Source organism: Lonchura striata, chromosome 3 (genome assembly GCF_046129695.1).
Source record: "Lonchura striata isolate bLonStr1 chromosome 3, bLonStr1.mat, whole genome shotgun sequence".
In the NCBI taxonomy this organism is placed as follows: domain Eukaryota; kingdom Metazoa; phylum Chordata; class Aves; order Passeriformes; family Estrildidae; genus Lonchura; species Lonchura striata.
The window spans coordinates 45,333,638-45,358,149 of record NC_134605.1 but is presented as its reverse complement, the minus strand read 5'-3'; the positions used below and the strand labels follow the sequence as shown (position 1 = coordinate 45,358,149).

Genomic DNA, 24,512 nt, shown 5'->3' with positions numbered 1-24,512 from the left:
CTCTTTACTCTGAGGCTGCGATACTGACCACAGAAATCGGGTATGGGCATTTGGTAACACTAATACATTCCAACCAAAACAATCTGGATAATGTGTATATTCTTTAGTATGCTGATAGCATGCAGCTTCAAGTAACAGGCTTTGAGGGTGTGCTTTACTGTCTTGTATAAAGCAGCCACTCCCCAAGGGGACAATCCAGCAAATAACTCGCTGCCTTCATTTCATAGTCCTCCCTTGCCATAGGTTATGTGTTATTTCAGGCCAACTAATAGAATTGGGGGGGAAAAGACCCTAGTCCTTCTTCCACATCTTTGGTTGCACTGCCATCTCATCTGGGTTCCTAAGCCCACTCATTTCCCACAGAGGGCACTCTTGGAACGATCTATTCCAGTTTCAAACTATGCAGCTGAAGCTACGTGGACAGTAGTGCAAGAGAGAGCAGTAAGGCCTCTTGCTCTCCTTTTTTCACTCCTCCACTGTTCCCAAGGTCAAAGCTGAGAGCATCTTCCACTTTGTATACTGCCTGACAGGAAAGGTGCTGAAAACAAAAAAATAGTTATTGTGATCTTTCAGACCCCAGTTGCCCCTGTTTTAGCCCTAGTTTGACAGGTAATCCAGCCATTCTCACAACCTACATGCATGTTGTCAAATTTATGCATTTAGTATTTCTAAAATGATAATGAGAATAGCATTAACATACTGCTTATCCTTTCACTTTCTTTGCACTTCTTGCTTCAGTGTTGTAATCAACAAATAGCCATAGTTCATGATCTGTACTTGAAAAGAAACAGGACAGTCCCAATGCCAATCAAACAACTAGACCAATTTAGCATTTTTCACATTAACACAAATTACAACTTCAGCATTTCATAAGCAGTTAAGTAAAAATGGATTTAGCTTCTGAATTTATTGAACATTCATGCTGGTTGGTGTAAAATGTAAGATTAGGTTTATAGCACAGTTTTTACACTTCTGTGAGTAGCAATGACAATTCCTCTGTATGGCTTTTACTTTGACCTGTACATTCCATCCCACCCAAAAAAGAAAGCAGCTGCAGGTTTTTCAGTCAAAACCACAGAAAAACTGTTTGAGTTGGTTCCATGCTTCATATAGTAACTCTGAAATTATAGGAAATTCTACTTTTAAAGAACTTAGGGCTTTTATCCTTGCAAATCTTTTTCCCCCTCTCATCTGTTCACACAGGCTTGGTGTCAGCCTGGTTTTAATAACTTCAGTCAGTGCAAGGTTATGTCTCTCTCAGCCAACAGAAGTTCTCTGTGGAATAACAACAGATTGCAAGAGAATAGGAAAGGCTTTATGTATTTCAAAATACATAAACAAAATGAATGAATTTGCCATTTTACAGACTTCAGTAATCACTGAGTGATTAAGTAGCTCACACTATATACCAAGAAATAGCAACTGCAGCATTTATGAAGAGAGTGAAAATAACCTACTGTGCACAAGAGATGATGCAGCTGCTTAACTGTCAGCATGCAATTCATATACCAATGAGTAGAGCATTTTCCTGGAGCTCAAAAGCAGATAATTATCTACAATTTCCCTTCACCTCAGAGTTAGTCTTCTACACAAATTCATTGAGGTTGTGTAATGCTTTCCCTGGAAGTGTCACATTAGGCCTTCTTGGTGTATCTCCCGTGGTTCTCTATGCTGTACTAAATAGAGATAATCAGTAAATACCTTTTCAGTAGGTTAATTGAGATTGTACTTGTTCCATAGGGTATACAGGTGAGGAACACTATCAGGGTTAATGTGGTTTAACCTGCATCTTTATTAGAAGTTTTTCAGATTGTATGCTTGAAGTGAGTTAATGAATCGTGGATTATTCCTAGCTACACCTCAACAAGGTGCCTCTGAAATAATTTTAAAGTACTTCAGAAAAGGTTGAACGCTGATGCTCAGCTATGATAAAATTTTTTTCAGGAAGAATGTTAATGTGAGGTAGCAATCAACTCAAATATGCATATGGCAGATTATGTTTCCCTGACTTTGAGAACAGAAAAATTGTTAAGAGAAAAAATAAAGTAATGAAACAATGTACTCTGTTTTATCTGTACCTTTAATAAAATCTTTAGATGATATACGTAAGTTACATAAATAATTTTTAACTTAAGTATCTCTCACAGTCTATTTCAGAAGCTCAGAGAAACTAGCCACACACTTTAGCTTTTCCTAACAAAGTCAAGTAAATTCTGTAAAAGAAGATAAAATTACATGAGACATCAGAAGGCAAAAATGAGTTCTCTTAATTCACTGAAATCCTTTCCTTGGCCCTTTGTCCACCTGCCAGCTCTGGCATTCATCAGACTCTTGCTGAGTGGGATAATTCATTAACCTGGACAAAAATTAACTTCTCTCCCTCAGGGCTAGAGAGTTAAGTTTATTCATAAAAAGACGTAACAGGCATTACCACCAAAGCAAAATGGATCTTAAAAGCAAACAGGCAGGGCAAGGAAAGTAGCTCAACTTACATGAGACAAAAATAATTTATGGTCATAAGATATTACAGCTTTAGCTTCCTGGAAAAAAAACAAAAACAAAAAAACCCAAACTTTCAGGCATTTTGAGGCTGCAGAAAATCTTGGATTATTCTTGGATTACTTTCGTGAAGGCAAATGATGAGCCAAGATTCAACATTTCAAAAGTATACCCAGACTAGTATGTTTGTCCAGGATCAAAACCGAGTTTGTTGATATTATGTATGCTTGGCATTAACAGCAGAATAGAAATATAGCTGAAAGAAGAATTACAGTGAAAGTACTGAGCAAATAATACAAAGAGCATAGTAAATACCAAATCTGAAATGCAAAATGATGAAGATAGGACAAAGAAGAGCAATAGATGCCCATATGGCTCTTCCACATGGATAAAAGCCTGGCCCAATTCAGTGATAAAGGCATATTAAAGCTCAAACCAGTTTTCCATGAGAAATGCAAACCCCCTCACAAACCCATTTTTATACCGTTATACCTGGCATTTTAACAATAACCGAGGAAAACAGTCATTAATATAGGAAATCACCATTGCACATGCAGCCAGACTAACAAAAAAGCAGAAACAGAGCAACCAACAGTTTCTTTCCCATTAACATTTCTATATTGTTTGTATCAACAACTGGCTACACACATACATATACACACACATATATATACAAAGTTGCTCTGAGTGGGTACCTGAACAACCTGAGTTCAAAAGGAGAGGAGAAAGCTACCTCCTCAGGAACATATTGAAACTATGCAATTTTCATAATAATTGACAGGGTAAACATAAGCCTATGAAAAAGCAAAGACAGATGTCCCATCCAGTGGCTGACTACTCTAAGACAAGTGACAGCACTCATTTACATCCAAGGAAGCATAAAATCAGAAAACATACTGAGGTAGTGGGGAATACTCCAGATGGATGAGTATTTGCATTTCTCTTAATATGAGCTGCAAGAACTAAACCCCCAGGAAATGTACTGATAACCTGATCAAAGTAGAACTTGCTGCAACAGTAAGAAGATAAGGAGAACCATTCTGGCTCAAAAGGACTGACGTTGAAACGATCATCCCCTTTGTTTCCCTCTGGGCATCTCCACTTGTAACTCAGATTGCCATATTTTATGAAGATCAGGAAAAATCCCTACTCCCCGTGTTGTGGGAGGCATAGCAACAGAGGGGCACTCGCACAACTAATTGTGCAGTCACAAGAACTCCCATGCTGCTTTAAAGAAGGGTTTTTCTTAACACTGTTTAGCCTCAGGAGCCAGTACCAGTAATAACATTGGAGGATATTGATGAGCATGCACAGACTGATCTTATGGCACCAAATACAAAATCTACCTTGACTAAGGGACATCATTACTACTGGCATTTTGTATTTACAGATGCTCTACCAGCTTAACAGATGAAAGGGAAATATCCCAGCCTCTTCGGACTCCTGAATACATCAAGAAAAGCTCTCACAATCCTGTTTATCCTAACCTAATAGCAACAATGCTCTACTTGTGGGCCTTTCCAGATATGCCCTCAGTATATGCTTTGTATACATCAAACACCTTGAAGGCAGAAGAGCAAGAGAGAGCTGCACAGACTCTTGTAACCTGGGAAGACAAAGCTGGAACAGCTGTTCCCTTCTTACCCATTTGTGGTTTAAATGGTCTGCAACTGGAAAACATCCATGTACCTACTCCTAATGAAGGCACATGCTACAGGATATAGCATTAGAATAAATACTGGGGTGAATTGCCAGAGAAAAAAATGAGCAATGACATAGCAGAAATCTCAGATGGTAGAAAAGCTTTATACAAACAGTAAGAAAAGCTACTTCATTATGGAAGTTTGATTACACAGAACTGCTTACATCCAGCAACAGAACAGAAATGAAATGGCACTAAGTGCACTTTGCATTGTATTGCAGTTACAATATCCTAACAGGCACAAGGATACATTTCACAGTAAGACTAGGAGATTCTCCTGACAACAATATTTTTTTCAGTGCTTTCCCCTATTCAACATTAACTACAACAGTGCTTAGAAACTTCCAAGACATGGCACAAAATAAATGTAATTTGTTGTAGATACTGTTTTCACATAACACATTAAAAAATTACAGGCTTACTAAGCACTGCAAGTTATGAAAAAGGAATTACAATTATTTTTCATTAACATTAAAGACACCTTTCACCAATGTTAAGCTATTCAGTCCTGGTAACTAGGTCCATTCAATGAAAAGCCTATTATTCAGTGTCTAATCAGACAAAGATTTCTCCTCAGCATGCAGATAAAAAGAACAGGCTATCATCCATAACTACATAATATTTCAGACTGAAAGCAGTCATCCTCAATTTTGTCATGTTTGATCACTTTCAGAAAGATATTAAGGCTGCCCAGGGAAGACATTAGAGCAACCTTCTTCAGCTAGTTTTCTCAGTGGGCTGAGATCATAGCTTTCCCTGTTTTCCAGGTACAGTAAATGAACACCTACATAAAACTATCCTTTAGCCATCAGAAGCCAAGCACCTCTGTCCATTTCAGAGCATGCTTGAGCTAGCACCACAGCTTATAGCACCAGTCCTACTTTTGATCCAAACCATTACCTTACTACTTCAAGTCAAAGTTTAATATACCTGTGAATACTAAGGGAACTGAACCTGATTAAAAGCAGCCCAGGCAAGAAAAAAAACAAACATCTCTGCTTACCTTTTATTAACATTTATATATATATATTTATATATACATACACACACATACATAGACATATATATAGCTATATATATATCTGAGCAGAGAACTTTGTTACTTAGCCCCACCCCTAAATCTTGCTTTCAGTCTCAGTTCTGTTTTGGTATGTCTATAATTTTAAAGCTCTATTTAAGCAATTAACAAAACTGAAGTGGTAAAACAAGATACTGATAATGAAGCTTGTAAAACAAGATACTGAGTTTTAAGAAAAAAAATACAGCTCTTGTTTCTTTGGAGAGATATAGAACATGCCTCCAGACAACTATTCAGAACAGGAATTAAATTTGAATTATGAATAAAGTCTTGGAGAAGCCCCTCAATTATAAGCAGAGATTAAAGAGACCTGCACCAATTATGGTGTCCTAAAGTTACCTGGTGTGAATTCCTTTCCATTTCTATTAGCAGCTCATTATGTTGCTATTTACAGTTACATATATGAGCTCTAATGCACAGATTTAGGTTTCTGGCTACAGAATATTTGACAATTTCAAAATCTAAAACCAGGTAAGCAAAATTACTGCAGAGCTGGAATCAGCAGCAAATTTAACTTTGTTGATGTGATGAAATCTTTTCTCTAAGGTACTGCAAAATCTTTATCAAGTCACAATTTCAGACTGAGCCATATCTTATTTGCATATGAAATACCATCTTTCATAATTCACATTCCCCTGAAAATATCCACAGAAGCTGGATAGGATATTCACTCTAGGACATAGTAAACTGATCCACCTGATCTTCACAAGTTGAGCTTAGAAATATCACACAATTTTATGTGCATTGTTCTTGCAAGCGCCTTTTTTTTTTTTTCAATAAGAATTTTGGTTTATAAGAGCATTGTTTAAAATGCATAATACACATATGTCAACCTGATTTAATTTAACATTGCCTGGTTAGGGGCATGAGAGTTTTAGGTATGAAATAATGCCTGTGATTGTGTAAAGACTACTATATTTAGATTCAAAACTTGTTTTAGTTCTAGTACATCTGCTTTAACAAAATCAACTGTAAGCAGTTACAGTTAAGACTTTAGAGATAATAAGGTATATATTTCAAAACTTAATGACTAGTTACTTTTAACAGTAATTTCTGTAACATGGCTACAAGAGAAAGTTTTACATAAGACTGATTATCACAGCTCTCCATCTGGTTATTTTCCCATTTTAAAAGAGTTTTAATCCACGCCCAGAAGTTGATGTTTTAATTTTCAGGTTCTTTGAACATTTTGCTCAGCTGTTGAACTAGTGCTACAAGCTCAGGGTTTCCCCCAAGTGATTCAATTTGTTTATAGGCTTCAGATTCAAGCTCTTTCAATGTATTCCGAGTGTACTCAAAGGAACCAACATTTTCAAGGTAATGTACACAGTATTTTTTTATATCTATGTTCTCTGTCCTTTGACGTAAAATGTTTTGCACCTGAGTACTTTCAGGTCTTGACCAAATTGCATGAATGGTTGGGAATGAGAACTTGCCCTCAGTTAAGTCTTCACAGAAACTCTTGTTCTCACTATATTCTTTGGAGTGCAAGTTGGCATAGTCATCTCTTATTTGGAAGAAGAGACCAAGTGTGTTAAGAAGTGGCTTTAAGTCTTTTTTATAATTCGAGAACAGCTGCATGAGGCCTACAGCTAATCCGAAGAGACCGCCTGTCTTTTGCAGTACCATCGCTTTATACTCAGCCTCTGTAGGACAGGTGTAAGTATCCCTCCAGTAAATATCCAAGCCTTGACCTTTATGGAGTTCCAGAAGTTGACGGGTAAAAACTTTAACAGCATCTGGATGATCAAGGGTTAAAACTTTCTCTAAGCCAAGAAAATAAACATAATTAGCACAGTTGATTACAGACGGAATTCCATAGATACTGTGCGCCACTGGAAAGCCCCGTCGTAGCTTTGAGTTATCTTCAATATCATCCACAAGTAGACTTGCATTGTGCAACATCTCTGTCACGTCAATGATAACCTATTACAAAAAGAGAAAATTGTTAAGTCTGTCACTGCAATTTAACTATGAATTTTGCAAGACTATACTTAAAATTGATAATGTTTTAAAGAACTACATTCTCTATCACTGAGGTTCCTCTTCAGGCAACTTGCATTACTGTTAGTACAGATTAATGCTTCTCTTCACCATCCAGTTTGCTCTAAGTCCTAGATCACATAGTCTTACGCGTAATGTTTTCAGCTTCAAAGTTAACTTACTCCCTGAAGTGCTCCCACTTGCATACTCCTCTTCACTATTGCTACAGTTCTAAAACAAGCCATTGTTTAGGAGTCATGGAATAACTGTTATTAGAAACATGACTAGGGGAAAAAAAAATAAACACAGTATTTTGAAATGTTTAGATTTACAAACCTGAAATCTCCCAACGTTAGTTCTTGAGAGTGCCAGGTATCATCCATTATCACATTTCTCTTGTGAACCAAGTGGAGATGTCATTCTTTTCCCACACTTTGTGTGGTTACATTCAGTACTGAGCTCTTAAAGGACACACTATACTCTCAAACATAATTTGGAAAGTTCTTGGCAGAAAGACAACAGCCACAATTTCTTTTGAAAAACTTCCTACACACTGCTTGTTACTAGGTAGACCAGTATCACATACCACCTGAGGTGTGCTATAAACTATTCACAACGTTAGGCTTGTAGCTGACTACATTTGAGTAGAATGGAACCTTAACAACGCAACAAAAAATGAAGTCTTAACACTATATGCTGCTTTTATTTCACAGCTGCTAGGTATATTCAGCACCTGCTTAAATGGATATAAATTTAAGCATGTAAAACTGCATACTGTATAAACTCACTGCAAAACACATCTGATTAAGATATGATTTTAAAGCTAATGAACCAATTACGTTCCTTAATTACAAACATTGCATTCAGTCAAAATTAATCAAAACAACTGCTAAAAAATACTAAGGCCACCATAAAATGGCACCAAATATCTAATATGGTCCTATTTGGTGGGTGCTGTAGAACAAAATAAGGACTTTGCCGTAAGCATTTTCTTGCTACCTGGTGTTCAGTGAGCATTGTCCCAAAGATTAAAACTCAAACCCCAGGAATTTAATTCCTTTCCCAAGATATGATTGCAAGAACAGCCTACTTAAACACTCATGAAATCAAAGGATAGAGTACCTACTGAAGGCAACTTCACACTCCTATTTGTTTGAATATACTTTTGGTCCATTATCTCATTCTCAATACTATCAGGAACATTTCCCTGTGTTTTGAGAATTCATTGGATAAGCCTATTCTAGTACTTCTTTTGCTAACCTATTTTATATCACTGGCAGTTTCATGACCTCTTTCAGCTTCCATATATAAGGTTGAAAGGAAATAGTGTTTCCTGACTCTGTGTTTCTATCAAATTACCTTGTGAACTTAAGATAGTGTCAAAAGTGCTCCAAAGGTGAAGGAAAGGAGTGAAACAGCTCAGATATCAGAAAAAGTTTATTTTAGAAGACATCAGGAAGTAGCCTGAGAAAATGAAAAGACTGGTCTCCATAATGAAAGCAGAAGACCCAGTACAGAGTGCTGTTTTCTTACAATCTACATCTATCTAATCAGGATCTGCTGCACTGTCAGTCCAACACACAGGTTTCTTCCACTTCCTTAACTGCAATAGCTTTAAAATTTGCCTGACGCTTCCTAGACCATTTAAGTGCCTTCTCAGAAAGAAGTTCACCTGACAAACTCAGTGCTCTCTAATTCAGCAAGTTGAAGTGTCTCAGTGCAGCACCAAAAGGGAACTAGAAATTCAGTAAGTGTTGGGGGAAGAGATCACTTGGTTGGGGCAAAAGGTGAAACAGTGGCAGTTAACAGTAAAATAAACTACCAAGGTTTATACAATTAAGGTATTTTATTGTATACAAGATTATACAATAAAATACCTTAATTGTATAATCTAAATAAACTACACAAAGACAAATAATCTAAGGCAAGAAAAAAATCCCAGAAAAGGGGACCAGAAAAAAAAAGTGCCAGAATTCAGATTTTTAATAAAAGTAATACAAATAGCTGGAAATTAATCAGGATGTTAGACACAAGGGACATCTTACAAGAATTATAGGAGATATCAAAAAGACGACCAGAGGTGGTCCTCCAGATTTCAACCATCTTTAGTTATTAAAATCAGTACTAAAATGCACAAAAACTGTAATAATTACGTCATGATAAAGACTAAAAGAAGACAGGGTCTTGTTTTTTCCTGCCATTACAAACAACTTAAGTGGTAAAGGAGACATTAAAGCACTGGTTTTCTTAATAAAGATAATCAAAACAAGTAGTCCAAGTTTTCAATAGCAGTTACATAATCATCAGTTTAAAGTGACAGAACTGGTAATTTCTGTTCACACAGAGGCACTGCAGCTTTAGTTTACTATTAGCACTAAACAAAAATGGACCACAATGTCATTGGTGCCCAGCAAAAGGGCAGGCAGCAGCAGTCAGACTGCAACATAAAAAAAACCCTAGTTGAATATAATGGAAAGTTTGTCATAATGAAAGGGGTTCAGCATGAGAAGACAGGCCTTGGGAAGCTGCAGAAACCCCATCACCAGATTTTCAAAACTCAACAGGGCTCCCAGAAGCCTAAAACAGCTACAGAGCAAGCTCTGCTTTAAGTACAGGGTTGTCCTTGATAACTTCCAGAGGCTTCTTCCAACCTGCATTCTGATCTGTGATATTAGATTAAACCCATACATACAATACACAGATTGCTATATTATTTATTTTATGTGGATGTTTGTCTGAGCACAAAGGGTAAGATATGTCTAGCTGAAAGACAGAATAAATTTTGCTAGACAGACAGGCTGAAAAATGGAAGAGTTCCTGGAGTTCCTAGATTATGAAATGCAGTCTCTTAAACCACTTAAATCACTTTGCTACTTGACAGCTATGAAGTAGTTTTAAGTCACTTTTAAGCCACCCTAAAAATTACTCCTTCACAAACTTTAAAGATACTTCTGCCAACAATTAATGAAATTAACAAAGGACCAGCTGGGTGTCAAAAACCACAACCAATTATATTGATTCTTTACATGGCCTTGGACAGAAAATACTTTGCACGCTCTGTATGCAGTTTAGCAAAACTGCAGTCTAACCTAAAAAGGAGGATAATTTTTCATTTGAAAAGTCCCAGTGTTTACACACACAGCCATGCATCTTGCATACTTTATCCAAGAGAAAAGACAATGAGAATTTCTAGATAATCCTTCTCATTAGAAAGTAAGGACTGCAGAATATATGATACATCCCTCTCAGTTTTAAGCTTGTAAAGTTGATTTGATTGCTGTCTTTGATAATCTTGAATCAAAATCTCAAGATTTTATTTTCAAACACTTTATTTGTGAAGTCTACAAGGTAACTGTCTAGCTTCTTTTGTAAGTCATTAAAAACACAGTGTTAATAACTGAGTTATGTTAAGCGAGTAACAATGATAGCTGCTTACCCACAACTTCAAAGGTTGAACACACTTGGAAAGAAGTAAATATTCTAGTAAGTCATGGAAGTAATTACTTTAGTGTTGCATCACAGTAAAAGCTTTGCACTGAAGTTGTTTTCCTGAAAGTTCACTTTATATTCAGAAATTAATGCATTTAAGATTTCTGATAATTTACACTGTGTAAGAGAATCATCTGTTACCAGTGGTCTTAGAAGAAAGGTAACAACATTTCAAAAAAAAAAAATTAATAAGTACCTGTATTTTATCTTCTGGAACATTCAGCCAGTGATTAAAGGCCTGTGACAGTTTGGTTCTCACTTGCTTACCTACAATAAAAATATTACAGGCATTTATAAAAATAATAGAGTTTATTATTAAGCACAACAGTTTGTCTTATGAACTACAGCTGATTTGAAATCCAATTAAAAAGCTGATCAGTGTGACAACACAAAAGTGGAAAACAGATCAGTGCATTACTTGTTTCTTCATTGAATAAACATCAATTGGCAGCAGTTTCAGTTTTAAACACTTTGCAGATTTTGTTTTCACAGTTTAATTAGTAAGGGGTCCTGACCATATTGGTAGCCTGTACAGATCAACTAGTTTGCAAGGCATGTTAAGCCTAAGATTAAAAAGTTTCAATTATGATTCATTATTAGTTGACAGTATGGGTATTTGTTGAATAGCTATTTCTCTCAATTTTTAGGTCTATCTCCTGTAGTACTATTCTTGACTTGCTACTGTAAATTTCTAAAACAGGAAAGTGGTATTTAATATACTTACTAAATAACTCTAAACAAAAATCTGAACAGAACATTCAGAACATAATAGAACTTTCCAGGAATTCAGATATTTATCTTACACCCAAAAAATCTACCTACAAATAGGGTTTGGTCTGCTTTGGTAAAATCTACTTTGTTGAAGCCAGGCAGTCATCCTGGCAAGACAACACCAAATTACCAAGTTTGGTGTTAAAACAAGTTGTTCTGCTCAATCCAGATACTTTCTAAATGACAGAGTGAATTTCAGTAGAAGTTAACCTTATGCCTATACATTATTGATGTCTACTTTCTTTGGTAATTTGCTAGTTTTCATGTACAAATATCCATTTTACATCTAGTCATGTTGAATATGAAATAAAGTCATCCCCTATCCACACTGAGACCATTCTGCTCTGAACTTTGAGATGCTCAGCTATGTATAATATCTTGGAATAGCTGCAAGACAGGTTTACAAAAACAGGTCTATATATACAGCTCAAATAAACAGACATTTGGAAAAACGATTTAAATAAACTTCAAAGCAAGTGTAACATAGACACCCATGGAACCTATATTACTTGACTCAAGATGTACTGAGACATAACTGAGATATTCTGCAATATTAGTCCTCATGTTGATAATTCCATCTTGCCCTTAGCACCAAAGAAAGGTCAACATTTGAATCGCTCCCTAAGGCTTCTCTATGACTGTGTAACCAGCCCATACAGAACAGAATAATAAGTACAGGTAAATTCTCTTGCAGTGATAGATCCTGGAGAAACTGGACTATGAATTTTTCACCTTTCCCCCTGCTTACCACCACCAAGTAAGCAATAGCTTTGTGGGTTGGGCTCTGCAACAAAGGTGATAACCTTCCTCCCTGGATCAGAGGTCTGCACTTTTTGTCTCAGTTCTCAATGATTTCCACTGCTTCAGTTCACACCATCTTCTGGTCCTTACTAGACAAGATTAACAAAATGGTCCTCTTTTTCCCCCAGCAGCTCTGACCTCTGCTTCTGCCACATGTGAACATACATTCTTACCTGGACATACACTGCCATTGGCCTGTTTTCTCCATTTTTGTTGTCTGTGCTCAGTTTTAAACACTAACAGTTTTCTACAGGAAAGAAGGATTGTTTTGTCTCTCCTTGAGAATAACTGCTACAAGTATTTGCCAAACTGTATGGCTTACCAGTTAAGGATTAACAAGTATTTCACCACATTCAAAACTAAAACCAGTCAGAGATAATATCGCATTAAGGAACTGTATCTTATCTATAGCTGTTTATTCTCTTCTAAATTACTTAGATACAGAAAACACCTACTTTTTCTTTCTATACTAGGCAGCTAATCCTGATTTTCTGAACGTGTTTCCCAGAAAATAGACTTAAAGAATGCTGGATGTTCAGCAGCAAGCATTATTTCATGATGAGGAACCTGACTGCTAGAATGCACTCTAAATGGATTATAACATGTACAAAAGACTAAGCCACTTCAGTTCCTTGGTACAAACAACATTTGAGTTGTTAGAATTGTCTACTCTGACTAGCAAAATTTCCTAGACACTGACTATTCATGGAAAAAAACACTACCTGTATAGGGAAACATTTTTCCTTTTATAGATGCAGATTTGCTTGTCTTCTAAAGGAACATTATTGCTACATAAATGCTGTTTTATCTGATTCTGAAGTCAGTCTTACCTGGTCTATGCGATAGTACAGCCAATTGTCTGTATGCACAATTTATGCCTACAGCCATACTGTGGTGGCAAAAGACAAAACCCTCCAATACTGGTCTCTAAACCTGGATGCGGAGACTCCATTCCTTGCAACATCCCTCCTCTCCCCAAACTAGACAAAACAATATAGGGACACTAGGACAAAATTAAAAGGAGCACTGCCCAAATTATCCAGTTTCTTCACGTTCCACTGCTCTATCATCCAAAATTAGAAGCTCTACCTACTGTATAGAGCTATAATAATAGACATTACTGCACCAAGCTTTTATCAAAGCTCTGCTAAATGCATTTAGTTTAATCTGCCTAAGATCCCAAATTATTACCCAAATCGAACAGCAACTATGGAAAGCTTTTCTCCTTAGCAATGCTGGGTGGGAAAGGTGAGAAAAATAGTGAGAAATTCCTTCTCCAGCTAAGAAAGTTAAAGCTTTATCCTCCAAACAAATATCAAGTTAGATTAAAGATGTGTATTAAGGGCATTCCATCCTTCTCTTCAGATGAGATGCTCCTCATCTAAAGGAAAAAAAAAAGGAAAAAAAAATCAGCCAACTTACTCTATATACACACTTGTTCTTATGATAGGGCACAGACCCAAAAACTACAGGCCTCCATTCTGGACAGGCTCCTGGTTAGTATTGCTTCACTCTTGCTGTATTCAAATAACCACAAATTATGCCCTTAAGGCAGCACCCCACTTACAGAGAGGGTACATGAAAGGGCTAGAACAGCATGGGAAAGAGCAGAGGGACTATTAACCTAGCCCCCATTACAGCTAATTCAACTCATTAGCCCAACAGATAACACAGCTTTTTGCTAGGTTAGCTTTCTGCCAGCTTTATGTACTGAGTCAGCTTATGCAGTGGATCTTCCACAATCAGTACAGAGTGAGCAGAGGATGCTGAGGATTGGGCATTGCCCTTCTGGAGGAAGAAAGCTCTTGTATTACCTCACTTGCACGTTTAGTTGCATCCTCTGATGGATCAAAACTAAATGGATAAAGTCCCCAGGCAGACCCCTCTAGAAGCAGCTACAAGAACACTATAAGCACCATAAGTGAAATGCACAAAAACAAGCAGAGAGCAGGTACATACATTTTTAACCTGTGCAGCTACTTGCGCCTGATTAAGGTCATTGACAGAATTCTCTAGCGTAACTCCTCTGCTCAAAATAGAGTTAACTAGTCCAGGGTTGTGATCCTGATTTGTGCCTTGCTCCTTTTCACAATCCTGAATGTCACTATCCCATGGTCACTGCAACTAAGGTTGCCTCCAGTCTTAAAGTCCTAACCAATTCTCCCTTCTTTTTAAGTGGAAGTCCAGCATAATGCCTTCCTATATCAGCGTGGTCACCTCTGTTAGCAAGAGGTCATCAATTCATTCCAGAAACCTCCTGGACTGCCTGTGTCCTGCTGTGATGCTTCTTCTACCACCCTTTGAGGTAACTGAAGTCTCTCATAAGCACCTGTAAATATGAAGCATTTTGCAGTTGTCTGAAGGCCTCATCCACTTCTTCCTGCTTAGGCAGTCTGTAGCAAACACTTACTATATTGGCACCCCTATTGATCTGCCCTCGAAACTTAACTCATGGTTATCTCAACAGGCTCATCTGACTGAAGGTAAAACTCCATGCAATTCAACTGTTACTTCACATAAAATGCAACTCCCATTCCTTGCTACCCCAGATTGTCTTCCTAGGCCATCCACATCAATCCACTGCAGCACTCTGTGTGTTTATACCACAATAAAATTGTTGCCCTACAGTTGCATGCCAATCTCTGCCTCCTCCCTTTTACTCCCAATAATATATGCATCTGTATAAAGGCACTTCAGAGAAGCATCCAGCCCTGCAGATCCCCAGAGAAAGCAAGAGCTTCCCCTATCAAATTCTGTTTGTACTTTCTTGTTGGAGTGCTAGGATGATATGCCTTCAGATCTGAACTATAGATTACTAAGTGTCTTGGTCATATCAGCCTATACACTTCATTTGCAAGTTCACTAATTCCTTACTTGATTGTGTATAGTAATTTTCTTTTACTATGATCTCTACTTTTGCCCTGTCTTGGATAGGTGGATGCTATCTCCTCCTGGTAGTCCTTGCTCTGCAAAGGAAATCTCAAGGCCATAAGAACCAAAGCTCTGATATCAGCATGAGCTGTGAAACTAACTAGCTGTAGACAGGCAGTATCTGTTTATTCCTCCTGATGGTGAGAAGAGGGTTGAGGATCACAGAGAAGATCCACCTGGCTTCCTGTGGCCTTTGCCCTCATTCTAAAGGCCACATAGTCTTGCTTGATAAGCTTCAGGCACCCTCTTGCTATATCCATTAATGTTCAAGTAGCAGAGCTGTAAGGTTAAGTATTTTAAAGGTGGAACACACCTTGGCAGTCCTTTCCTCCCATCCCTATCAGGGGTATCCAGAAGCACCAAACCTCCCTAACACAAAACCACATGTGGAGGCCTCTATTCCCTATAGGAGTAAGTCTCTCCACTATCTTCACAGTCTCACCACTTGCTGCTGCCCCAGGTGCTGTTCTGATGCTTTGTTGTAAAAAACTATAGAATCATTTAGGTTATAAAAGGCTTATAAAGAGCTTCCAGCCATGTGTCTTCTTTCAGTGCACTGAACCTATTTGGCAACTGCACATCTGTTCAAGGAACAGGAATCTCTCTCCTGGTGCCAGAGGCCACCAGCCTTCACCATTGCAGGAGTATCCATCTGCCAACCTGATGTGCAGAGACTATTTCTGCCTCATTGTCAATATACCTGGAGGTTTCAGATTCTTGAATCTGTGGAATCTTGTAATTTTTGTTATAATGATGCTGTGCAAGCCTGCTGATCCCCTTCCACCATTCCTTTGCTTGGTGACACAGGCTTTCCACAACTACACGCCTTTAGGAGCAGGGACATCACTTGATTCCAGCTAGTGGGTGCCTCTAGGCATCTGTGTAGTTCACAATCTAGAGAGGTGCAGCCTCCTTCAGGAACTTGGCCCAAGCAGAGGCCTCTGATGTGCCAAGCGTAGTTGTGCCAGTGGTGGGGGATCATAGCCTGTGATGCTTAACTCCTTCACCAGGCTGACCAAGTTCAACAACCCGGCAGAGAAAGCTGAACAACAAAGCCAGTCTTGACTGTTTAGCTTGTTAAACAAGACCAGGAAAGACTGCAGCCAAGACCAGCAGGACAAGAACGGGAAGACGCAGTCATGAATGGGATTGGAATCTGCCTCTTTCAAAAGCAAGCTATTAGCCATATCAGTTTTATGATAACTGAAATTCCAGATATTCCTTAGTGCTACAATATCAGCTACTGCTCTTAACTCAGACTCTCAAAAATAAAAAATTCACCATGTGTGTGAATTAAGTAATTTTTGAGGCAAACCACAACAGAATCTATGAAAGTCAGTCCTGCACTTTATGATACTAAGTGACAAAATACAGATTAAGCAGAACATTGCTAAAAACTAGTATGGCAATGCTCCACTACAATGAGATTTTACAAGAAAAGTTACTGTTTCAGAATCCATGTTCTTCTCCCAAACAATAATTTCTGCTCAAGAAGGACAAAACATTAAATACCATGCTGAATATTAATTACTAGCAGTTAAAATAGCACCATACTAAGCATAACTTAAGCCTAGCAGCTTCCCTTTCCTAGTGCTGTTTGAAGTCAAAGAAATATACAAGGTTACCTTAAGTATCACCCTGAGACTGTTACCATTTTAAGTCTTTTTTTAGCAAAGGGAAACAGAGTAATCAATTTCCTCTACTAAGCGGTTAATACTTAGCAGTTAAAAAAATTTGTGTCCTTATGCTATTGACAACATCACCAGGCTTTTCCCCTTCTCTGCTACAATCTTAATACAGTTATACAATCCCTTTTTATGCAAACAAACTTTGATATGTATCTACATTCATTCAACCATAGCTTACTAAACTGCTTGGAGAGTTTAACTAGTCTTTCAAGATAAGCAACTGGACTACTGTAGAGCAATAGTGTACATATTTGACACTTAGCCAAGCTTTCTGCAAAGCCCCTCAGAGCTCAAACTGATCCAACACAGAAACAACTTCTTGTTCCTATCATTGTGCCTGCTCACTAACAAGACAAGAGATTAACCAGGCAAGTTTTTAATAGGTTAGGTGATCATACTACCTAATAATTTGATTAGCAAATTGAGAACCAGCACAAGTTAAGCAGCAGGAGAATACTGCCAGAGGCTAAGAGGATGGAATGAAACTGCCTCTTTCAACAAGAGCCTGTTATATTAGCTTGGGCATCTCATTTGAGCTACACTCTAGGTAAAAACAGCATCTATAAGTCTGTTTTTTCCACCCTTACTGAGCACTGGTACTCACACTTCCTCCAAGATTCACACATGTAACATGATCTGTACTTGGCATAGCTGACCTTAGCCAAAGCCAGTGTTTCAAACACAACAAACATGATTAATTTATGACTAGGAACCCTCACTGCTTCACCTGTTACTCAATACAAGGATCCCACAGGTACACCACTTTCACCTGCCTAGTTTATGAGAAGTTTTCTCTTTTGAATCAACCAGAGCAGCGTATCTTGTTTCTCACCTTCCCCAAAACATACAATAAATTAACAAGAAGTCAACATGGTAAAGTGGACTATCAGATTTATGATACTTATGCAGGACAGGATATAAAACACCTGTACGGCCAGTGAGTGTAGTGTTAAAGCTACCAGTAGAGAGTTATTACAGTTGAACTCACAAAGTAAAGGAGTTTAGCCACAGGAATCAAGGTGGGAAGGTTAAACATATATTCTAGATGCATCATTTAAAGTGAAAGGTAACTGAAGAGCTATTAGCCAAGCACTTTTGCTTATAGAAGATTTTTCAGCACTTTTGGGCTGAAAAATTTCCTACCAGGAAGCTGAGCTTTTCTTCCTGGTATCTACAATAGCTTTAAAAATAATTAGCAGCAAAAGATGCAGAGGTGTTGCAATATTCCTTGGCTAAGGAGATAATCTAATAAAATAAAAAGTAAACTTAAAGATTATGTTTGAGGAAAGCAAATTTTTTCAGGACCAGGGCTTAGAAAGCTCTCTGTAATATCACAGACTCATTCTCAAGGTAGTTCTGTAGAAAGACCACCACCCAGTTCAACATATCCAAAAGGAATACACATGAGGAAATGGGAAACAAGCCTTCTGGCATTAAAAAGGCATGCAACTGCCAAATTCTTTCCTTTTCTTAGTTTTCAACTCTGTATTAACTGCCAAGTCAAATGAAATCACTAATGTTGGCAAGAAAATCCTGGATATTTGTAGAGGTTAATAATGAAATTCATTATACACAGGTATAATGAATTAGGACTCAGAGGACCCACCCTACAGATATACAGCTCTTGTTGCAGATGTGCAAAAGCCACTTAGTACTCTGCCTGTTATTTATAATGCTATTTGTCTAGGCAGAAGGTCTTCTACCTTGGTCAGATATAATTTTGATCAGAAATATTTCCCTACTATTTACCCACATTTTTTGTCTTCCTTAACTCTTTCAGCATGCAATATAAGCTGGACAGAGGGCAAGCAGGCATTTATGAGTAGCTCCAATGACAAAGTTGTTCCACCACTATTTTTACAAAATTAGTCACTTTGATAGCCTGTATGGTCTTTCTTACACTTTAGGTGTACAAATAAAAGTCACAGCAATCTGTTTAGTCGAAGAGGCTTCCAAGGGGCACATCCATACATGCCCCCTGAATTCTGCTATACTGCTCAAGACTGAAAACTTCATATGAATGTATTGCTGGTGACCTGATACTACACAAGGACTGGCTGAACCTCTGACAGGTGAAGCAAGCCATGAATATGGACAGATGAAATTGGCAATAAGAGCACCTGTCTCTATACATACCAAAGGGAATAAATTACTTGAGAGGAACAGGTTAATGAAAACCTCCAAAAACCAACACAAAACAAAGCCAAACAAACAAAAAAAAAAACCTCCCAAAGAACCCAAACCAAAAACCCATCAAACAACATCCCTCCCAGCTCAACCAAAACCAAACCCACAACCCACTGAGTTTAGTACCGCAAGCAACTAAAGAATAAAATATTGTCACCCCTGAGGATCAAGGATCAAGTCTTCAGTACTTGCCTCTATCAGTTTTTAAAAGCAGCACATCAGCTACTCTGGAGAACAGAATAACTGCAATATTGCAATATTAATGTGGCAATAATACTACAGACACAAGAGCTATTGTACCAGTCTCAAAAAAATAAAGGTGGTTCCATAAAAGGAAGAAAAGAATAAGTACAAGAGAAACAATGAAAAGTACTACATTTTATTATTCTTAAATCCACACATCAAGAGTAGAAAAACTTCTACTTCTGTTGTGGTTTGACACGGAAAGAGAATGACAACTTCCCATGACAAAAGTTGATATAAAACCAATTTTGATACTTAAAACAACACAGTACAAAGAAACTTGCCTGGTAGTTGAAGCAGATACTGGTATGGCTCTAGGATTCTTTTAGATGTTTCATCCATCCCGTCCATTTCTTTATTTCCTAAGATGTAGTTCACTGTTAAAGAAAGTGTTAACACTATTTAGATTTAAACATTTGGAAGTAAACAGTAGATGCATACAGCTAAAATGTCAGCTGACTTACAGGTTAGGGGCAAACATTCCAATTTTGTGCATGACACCTTCAGTATATAAAAGGTTTCCAGATGTCATTTACCAAGGAAACACATATAATACATGTTAAATAGAGTTTTCTTGAATTAATCATGACGTTTAAGCCAACTCCTAGACTTTGTTTACTTTTTTGTATGTAATAGACTGCTTAGGTGATGAAGTATTTAAAACTTTACCATTCACAACAATAAAGCTCCACTGCAAATCTTTAAAGACACTCATACAAAACCCCACATGACTAATATTATTAGATCACCCTAAATGCTTTCTCCATACATTAGACATTCCAGAAGAGGTAATGTCTAAGAGCAGAAAATACACCTCAGACCAAGACAACCTAAAGAAGTAGAAAACTAGCTTCAGTCTTTTGATATAATTCCTCAATCTTCTGTTATAAGTCAAAATAGAAAAATACAATTTTTCTACCACTGATCAAGCATACAGACAGCTGTTCACACTTTTCCATACACCATATATGTAACAGACTCCTATGAAGAACCTTTTAGGATCCAGGGCCTACAGAGCTCAACAAATTTCTATTGATTAGCTTCAATTCCATGTACTTTTGGTCATTTCCATCTGCATTTTTTTAAAAGATTGTTTTCTGTGATAGATTTACTACCCTTTCACCTCTAGCCTTCCTTACTGCACTGCAGATGCAGCAACTCAAAACAATTCTTCTCATGTAGTTTTAAGACAGGAACTGCAGGAGTAGCATAAAGTCTCATGCTACTTCAGCATCACTTCTTGGATACTTTGCTAATATCCTGCAAAGGATTTATTTCTTTCCTCCTTGAGCAAGTGAATAGTTATGTAAATTAATGTCCTGATTTTGGCTAGAATAGAGCTATTTTTCCTCCTAGTAGCTTCTGCAGTGCTGTGTTTTGGACTCTGTGTGAGAATACTGTTGCTAAATAATGCTCACTGTAAGTGAAGGACTTTTCAATTTCCCAAGCTCTGCCAGGGAGCAGGTGCACAAGAAGCTGGGAGAGTATAGCTCAATCAGTTCCTGTCTATGCCCATTCCCACTTCCACACCAACAAGCATTTGTAGCAATCTGTACTTGGAGAAATTATCTGTGCTAATAACTATTTTCCAAGTTTAGGTATAGATCAATTCCTTTATCTGCTTCCCTCTGTGTGTTCATCAACTGTATTGGCACTTCAGGGGCAACAAAGGCTATTTAACCAAATAAAGTTGTCAACAAAATGCTTGTAAGGCTGCACCTCTTTGGGAAAGCTTCGCATATTTTCTAGGCAGTGATGCTGTGATAAGAAGTACAACCTTTCCATCCTATCCATGATGTGCCAGCACAACTACTGGTCAGGCCACACACTAATCAAAATCAGATTTGACACTCTTGACTCCTTATTTTGTGCCAGCTTGTTGTTGCAACTGAACCACTGTGAGGCAGCTGTCAAACTGTACCCTTACATATAAAAAGAGTAAGTCTCAAAGGACTTCAGCAAGGAGGTAAAATCAAAGATTTTCAGAGTCTACCCCCAGATGTTTTAAGCAGAAAGAATCTGGCCGAGATAGCTATAAGGATATACTATCAACCTAATAACTCCTCTGTGACTATTATTTGTCAAAAAGCCACAAAGATGGTGATAGAATTGAAAGTGCATAGCTATCCAGCTAGGCTGAGAAGAGATGTTAGGATTGGAAATGTTCTCCTATAAAAGCTCTTGCTTAGAAGTAAATGTTAAAGCTCTCTTTCCTCAGGGAATTAGGTCTCTTGCTCATCTGTAAGACAGTAAGTCAATATTCAGAATCTCCAACTAACTCAAAATTCATTAATATTGTACAGCATCAACCTAAATATGTACATCTTTCTGCACAAAACTAATAGGAGTTCACCTGAAATACTAAATATCAGCAGAAAATGAGGTACTTCTGCCACAAGTACAGAGGTTCTTACTTTCTTTTTTTCTTTTAATAAAAGGCAAAGAAGATCTAATGAACAAAAGTAACCAATCTCAAATCAATATAGTTAAAATTTTATGTACTACTATTCTACCATTAAATGAAATTCTAGGTAAATCTCCACCAAGAAAAAAAAAAAGCTTGATTATTCATCAGACAGCTACACATTTAACACATCCACTGGCACATAAACAGTGAACAGAACCTCCTCCAAACTTATACATAAAAAGGGACACTTGATAAAGAAACATGTAAATGAAATTCATTACAAAAGCCTGTAAAAATACCATGATACCAGATGTGTAATATTACTGCTCTTTGCACAAAATTATCACATACAGCACATTTGGGAAATGACTGCTATTAAAGGGTTTCCTGCTGAGGTGCCTGACCGATTTGTTATGGAAGTTACACTGTTTCACTGAGAAGGATTCCTTACTGATTTACACACAAAATCTCAAGTCACCATCTCCCACCAAAAAGTAAAAATCAGCAGATAAACAATGAATGAAAGGCAACAGCAAAGCCTTTTGTTAGTGAAAATGCAAGAATTGATTACATCTATACTTATTCATAGGATTAAAGCAGTTAAGGCTATTTTACCTTTTAAACCAGCACACAAACTTGCTGCATTTCAATTCATATGCATGACAAAGTTAATGTTCCAGTTATTTCCCAGTGTCTTCACATAGGCATAAAGGACAGCCACACACAATAATTTTTGCATTGCATCAAACCTTCCCTCTGATGACCTCTTTGAAAACACGCATGACACTAGAATAAGATGGTAACCTGGGCCTCCATAATGTGGAACTACTCTAAAGCTATGCTTGAAGCTGTGATCTGTGTCTAGAACCTTTCTAGAGAGGATGAAAGTTGATGAGTAATGATGATTAATTCTAAGCCAAATGTCAAGAAAAAGTTTGCCTTTGGACAAAACAGCTTCTCATACTACCCTGCTCCATTCCACTCTGCAGGCCCTTCTTCCCCTCCTCCCAAACAGGGGGAATGTAATAGTCTGAAATAGTCCAGGTTAAATATACAGATGGCATTTTAAAAAGTATCATCATCTCAGGGCCTGCAGTCATAGTGCAATTACAAAGAAAATAAGAGACAAATATCAAAGAAGCAAAGAGCTCCAGTATAAAATGAACTATTCAGAAAGTTCTCAAATCGGCTCCATCACAGAACTTGGTACACTGAGACACTGGCTTCATTGTAGTCAGTGGGAGGGAAGAAGTCCCAGATAGGGGGAGCAGGTAGGAGTGAGGAGAGTTTCAAAAGGAATACACAAAAAGCATAGTGAATATTTACTGTTTCAAACAGAGACTACCAGAAGTGTTAATCCAACTGCAACTGGGACACTAGTCCACATTCGCATTCTAATTAGCAGAGTTCGTATTTATGACCCCTCCCAGGCTGCCTCCGAACAACGCCTCGCATTAAAGCGGGCGGGCAAGCTTCCCACAGGTGGAAGGGCAGTCGCACACCACACATTTTCCCCGAAGATGCAGCTGAATAAATAATAGCTTTCCAGAGGCGCCACTCCAACACTAACGCCAGAACGACACGAGCATACTGCTTTAATGGGGATTTCCAAGAAAAATGGAGCTCGAATGCTACAGAAACCAGAGAGCAATACCTCGGCCGCCGAAGTCCCGGCCCGCAGACGGGCAGGGTCTCTGAGCTGCGGGCTGACCCGAAGACAGGCGATGAGTCGGCACAAACAGCGACCGCAGCTGGAGCGCCGCGTTACGCGGTTAAAACTCACATTTCACAGAGACCGTGAAGCTGCTGCCGCCAAACTCCCGCCACAGCCAGAACGACGGAACTAAGGTTAATTTTTTTCGGAGTTCAACACGGGCGCAGCCGCCTCAGCTGCCTCCAGAACTCCAGGACGAGCGGGCCCAGCTCTTCAGCGCCATTTTAGGAGATGGAGAGCCGAGGACGCGTCGCTCCCCCCGCCCGCCGTCCACCCCCATTTTCTGATCGGCGCTGTCGGGCTCAGCCGCCAGGGAGGGCCGGGAAGCGCCGCCCGCCGCCAGCCCAGCGCAGCCCCGGCCCCGGCCGCTCTGCCAGTCGCTCCGCCCGCCCCGGCGACCGCCGGCACCGCCCAGCACTACCGGCGGCCCCTTTCCCCCGGCCCCTTCCCGGGCAGCCGACAAGCCCCTCCCGGGCGGGGCGGGGCCGCCGCAGGACCTGCTGCCCCGCAGCCAGGCTCGGACCGGCCCCTCCGAGAGGGGCGCCCCCTCTCTCTCCGCCGCACGGCCCCCAGCGCCCCCCACAGCTAACAGGGCAGCCGACCTCGCCTCGCCGCCGCCGTCTCCTCCTCCGCCGGCAGTCGGAACCCCGCCCCTGAGCAGCCGCCGCTCCGGGAGTGGCGGCGCTAGCGGCGGCAGAGCCCCGAGCGGAGCGCCGCCCCCCTCCTTCCTTCCGCCCCGCCGGGCGCCACCTTCCCCTCCTGGGGGGAAAATGCGCCACCGAGCGCCCCCCGCGCACGCGCAGGCCCCGCCCCCTCGGCTCTTAGCAGTCTCTGGAGTGTCCCGCCCCCCCGAGCGCGGTGTACTCTGGGAGTTGTAGTCCACTGAGCCGCGCCGTGCTGCCTGCCGGAAATGCTGCTAACAGCAAGCAAGAACGGCATTCCCCATAAGCCCCCTCGGCGCCGAGTCTCAGTTTCCATAGAAGTGGAGAAGAATGATGTCAGTATTTCCGACACGAAGG

The 24,512-nt window shown here is 39.2% G+C and overlaps 1 protein-coding gene across 5 annotated transcripts; it reads right to left on the bottom strand.

Moving 5' to 3' along the window:
• Nucleotides 1–1,303: 1,303 nt before the first annotated feature.
• Nucleotides 1,304–24,268, bottom strand: GGPS1 (geranylgeranyl diphosphate synthase 1). 5 transcript variants are annotated; one of them, XM_021527098.2, is made up of 4 exons: nt 24,096–24,268; nt 19,657–19,749; nt 10,948–11,018; nt 1,304–7,205 (listed from the first exon to the last, which is right to left on the bottom strand). In XM_021527098.2, exons 2-4 carry the CDS (start codon nt 19,721–19,723, stop codon nt 6,444–6,446), a joined length of 900 nt encoding a protein of 299 aa, XP_021382773.1. In that variant the 5' UTR covers nt 19,724–19,749; nt 24,096–24,268; the 3' UTR covers nt 1,304–6,443. The 5 variants fall into 5 exon arrangements, with proteins under 5 accessions (XP_021382773.1, XP_021382775.1, XP_021382774.1 ...); XM_021527100.2 differs by lacking the exon at nt 24,096–24,268 and adding an exon at nt 23,563–23,871; XM_021527099.2 differs by lacking the exon at nt 24,096–24,268 and adding an exon at nt 23,434–23,556.
• Nucleotides 24,269–24,512: the final 244 nt, after the last annotated feature.

Bases quoted from the DNA above. Each gene is read 5' to 3' on its own strand.
- GGPS1 (XM_021527098.2), bottom strand. From the start codon at position 19,723: ATGGACGGGATGGATGAAACATCTAAAAGAATCCTAGAGCCATACCAG. The intron at 11,019-19,656 runs GCAAGTTTCTTT...TTTTTATTGTAG, and splicing joins GTATCTGCTTCAACTACCAG to GTAAGCAAGTGAGAACCAAA. The intron at 7,206-10,947 runs GTACTTATTAAT...TTTTTGTAATAG, and splicing joins TTCCAGAAGATAAAATACAG to GTTATCATTGACGTGACAGA.